Here is a 4,360-nt window from a genome sequence, read left to right as displayed (position 1 = left end):
GAGACACATAGCTTGGATGTTTGAGACCAAGCCAATAGATGAACTAGGTTCACAAAACACCAGCTATACAGAATATAAAAACAAATTCAACAAATTTGACAAAGGAGATGTCCGTGCTGCGGCGTGGTCGTTTGAAACCCAAACAATGGACAGTCAAAATAAAATGCATAAGGAGGAGGATTTAACAAAAGAGGTTGTGTTTACAGAGGAAGATGGACATGCTACTATTTACATGATTGACAATAAGTACATGGAAAGCCTTGGCCACACTGAGACCATTGATGAAAACCACATGCTGAGTCTAAGGTCTGTGTTAGAAGAAATTGATGATGAAGAAGTGAAAACTGTAACAAGTACATTTGATACTCAATTTAAATGCATCATTATGGGACAGTCAAGCCAGATGCTGGAGATTAAGTCTGTGCGCAAAATTGAAACTGAGCTGGAGAACTCCATTGCGTCACGTTGGCTTTTTGATACCCAACCACTGGACATGACAAACAAAGAATCTACCTCTTTGAAACTTGTGTGTAGTCTTTCCATGGAGGACAGTAATAAGGGAGACTGGGGCAGGTGGTTGTTTGAGATAAAGACAATAAATTCTCTCGATGAGTGGGAAAGCTCACAAATGGAGAAGACAGAGATCATCGGAACTGATGTGCGCAAGCATTGCTTCGTGTTTGAAACTCAGCCAATGGACTCTCTGAAGGATGATTCCAATGCCAGACCTCAGTCTATTGATGAAATTATTGGGGGTGATGTTAAATCTGCCAGGGAGTTTTTTGAAAGCAGTCCTCAAGCTGCCAGGAAGAACTACCCTGAGGTTGGAAAACTTAAAAAGGCACCACTAAACGAAGAAATCAAAGGGGATGTGAGACACCAAAAGTGGCGCTTTGAGAGTCAACCTCTAGAGTGCATAAGAGATGAGAAGAAAGAGGTTACACGAACTGTGAATATTGAGGATGACTTCACACAGGAGGACGGCACAAGCTGCAGGGCAGATGTTCGCAAGAACTGCTGGGTATTTGAAACACAGCCAATGGATTCATTAAAAGATGATTCGAATGCTCGCCCCATGACAAAAGAGGAAATAATTGCAGGTAATGTGAGATCAGCCAAACATTATTTTGAAACAATTCCAACAGAGGAGTTGAAGGAGCTTGCAGAGGTGGGCAAACTGAAAATAACAGTAGCACTTAATGAGGAAAAGGGTGATGTGATGCATCAGAAACTACGATTTGAAAGTCAACCTTTGGAACAAATTAGAGAGGAAAAGAAGGAAGTCATCCGAACAATCGACCTGGAAGAAATTGATAAAGTGGATGTCTCAAACTACAAGCAAATCTTTGAGAGCACAGATCTAAGCAGGAGGAATGAATCTCAAAGAATTCTCATAGAGGGTGTGAAAACTGGCTCTGTGAAATCGAATAGAAATCTGTTTGAGTCTACTCCACTGTATGCCATGCAAGACAGCTCGGGTCACTTCCATGAGGTGAGGACAGTGCGACGTGAGGAGATTGTAAAGGGGGATGTAACAACCTGCAAGTGGATGTTTGAAACGCGACCAATTGACCAGTTTGATGAAAGCATAAATAAATACCAAATTATTAAAGGAATTTCCAAACAGGAAATAGAGTCTGGTGATGTTAAAACTGCAAAGTGGTTGTTTGAAACACAGCCTCTTGATGCTATCAAGTATTTCAGCAATATTGAAGATGAAGAAATTGTGGGGACAAGTGAAAATCTTGACGTCATGAAGGGAGATGTGAAAACCTGTAAGTGGTTGTTTGAGACAAAACCAATGGACGTCCTGTATGAAAAAGCAGAGTTAAAGTGTGAAAATGAATCTGAAGAAATGCGTAAGGGAGATGTCAAAACCTGTACATGGCTCTTTGAGACACAAGCACTTGATAGTCTTCATGATGAGACAGAGACTGTTCTGAAAACATGCACAGTGAAACAAGAGGACATTAGTGGAAAAGATGTAAGACTGGCTTGTTTTCTCTTTGAGACAGAGAAACTAGAGGACCTTACCGGGGAGGAGAAGGGGTCTTTTAAGCGTGTTACGGAGATAGACATTGCATCTGGAGATGTGTCAAGAATGAAGTACATCTTTGAAAACCAAACATCTGATATCATGACTTCTACATCTGAGGAAGTGATGCAAAAGCTCAAGAGAGTTCAGACTGAGGACATCCAAAAAGGAAACGTGGTGAACTGCAAATGGCTCTTTGAAAACCAATCAATTGATAAAATACACGATGGCCAAGAGGAAACTATGAGCAGCCGCACAGTGAATGATGTACAAGGAGGGGATGTAGATAAGGGTCGTTTCATTTTTGAGACCTACTCCCTGGATAAAATTCACGAGGTGTCCTCAGAGACGGAGACAGAGCAGACGAAAATTAGAAAAACTGCCTGTGATGAAGAAGAGAAGGGCAATGTAAGAAATTATACCATGATGTTTGAAACTCAGCCCCTTTATGCCATTCAGGACAAAGAGGGCCATTACCATGAGGTCACCACTGTAACCAGTGAGGAGGTAACACATGGAGATGTAGTGGGAACTCGTTGGTTGTTTGAAACCAAGCCCCTTGATGCCATCAAGGACACAGATGAGGTTTATATAATCAAATCTGTCACACAGGAGGATGTGCAAAAAGGAGATGTCACGTCTGCCAAGTGGAAATTTGAGACGCAACCTCTTGACAGGATTACTGAAGAAACTAAGGCTATAATAAAAACCGTTGATGACATTCAAGGAGGCAATGTTAAGCTGAATAAACATCGTTTTGAATCAGATGACCTGTCACAGGAATATGTTAGAACGGTTAATGTGAGTGAAATCCAAAAAGGTGATGTCAGGACTGCAAAATGGAGATTTGAAACCCAATCCATTGATAAAATAAGAAGTATGAGCTCTGATAACTTGATTGAAACAGTTAAAACTGAGGAGATTGCAAAAGGAGATGTCAAACATTCAGTCTGGCTCTTTGAGAAAAATCCTCTTGACCACATTAAAGAGGTGGATGAGGACGAGCATACAACCATCACTCAAGAGAAGATTCCCAAAGCTGATGTAAAGACAACTACGTGGCTTTTTGAAACTACACCATTTGATGACTTTAATGAGACAAAAATGGAGAAGACTGAAATCCTTGGCAAAAGCATCAAGGGAACGCTTGAGGAGCTTTATAGTCACAAAATGGTCATGTCGAAGGGAATACTCATTGAAGCTGATGAAATTGGCGATGTTAGGATGGCAAAATACCATTTAATGAATAAGCAGGCTCCAGAGATTCAACGAGAAGAAGTCATCAGGGGAGATCTGCAGACTATTATGATGAACCTATTGAACCGACAGGAAAAACATGAGAGACAGGTAGTCATTGATGCAGAGGAGAAGGGCAATATCAGTTCAACAGTGCAGCAACTATTCAACCAACAGAGAGAAAGCAGCACTGAAAGGGAGGAAATATTACGAGGTGACATTCGAGAAGCTATAAACAAGCTTTTCAGTGAGGGTAGGTCAACTAAACATGGAATACTAATCCAGGAAGATGAAAAAGGAGATGTACAAATGACCATATATTCCCTTCTCAATAAACAAGAAAACGTTAATGTTGAAAAAGAAGATGTTGTAAGAGGAAATATAAAGAGCGCCCTTCAAAGATTGTCCAGCCAAGACAAGCCAGATCAGTCAGTCAGAATAAAAGTAGATGACACTGAAAAGGGAAATGTCAGTTTTTACTCCACATGCATTGAATCTGGGGCTTTGGACTATCTTAAACAGCTCCATCTAGGATCTGATGAGAATCTGCCTGACAGAGCAGAAAAAGAGGAGATCGTTGGAGGCGACATTAAGGGCACAAAACTCATCCTTGCCCGTACTCAAAAACAAATTGATCGGACAGTAGAGGATGTTATACCCAGTGATGTTCACAATACAGCGAAAGTTTTCATGTCAGAGCCAGTTGTCTCACTGGAGAAACTTCCGAAGGAGGAGATAGTCAAGGGTGATTTAAGAGCTGCTTTGAATTCATTGTCTGAATCAATGAATCAGACGGTTGTTGTGGAGAAAGAGGAGGTGGTGAAAGGCAACATACCAAAAGCTCTGCAGTGTCTGGAGATGGCTCAGAAGAGCTTCAAGGAAGTGGAGAAGCCAGATATTATACCAGGAAATATCAAAGGGGCTCTGAGATCTCTAAAGAAATCAGCATCATCCAAAGTTGAAGCTACTGTTGAAGATTTAGTTTCCGGAGATGTGAAAGCCACACTAAAATCCCTGACGCTGGCAAAGCAAGCAGTGAAGGAAGTTGAAAAGGAGGAAATTATTAGAGGTGATATTCATACAGCAATG

General features: G+C 41.1%; 1 protein-coding gene across 1 annotated transcript in view; it reads left to right on the top strand.

Annotated features, from left to right (window-relative positions):
- xirp2b (xin actin binding repeat containing 2b) overlaps window positions 1-4,360 on the top strand; it is a gene marked incomplete at its 3' end in the record, with an annotated part of 23,138 nt that extends 18,778 nt beyond the window's left edge. Inside the window, 1 exon segment of the mRNA XM_020594819.1 lies at window positions 1-4,360. This exon segment is cut by the window's left edge and continues 24 nt beyond it. Within this exon segment, the coding sequence (XP_020450475.1) occupies window positions 1-4,360 (4,360 nt within the window).

The sequence above is a fragment of the Monopterus albus genome, unplaced genomic scaffold (assembly GCF_001952655.1).
Source record: "Monopterus albus unplaced genomic scaffold, M_albus_1.0 scaffold24.1, whole genome shotgun sequence".
Classification (NCBI taxonomy): Eukaryota; Metazoa; Chordata; class Actinopteri; order Synbranchiformes; family Synbranchidae; genus Monopterus; species Monopterus albus.
This window is presented reverse-complemented; position numbering and strand designations above follow the sequence as displayed.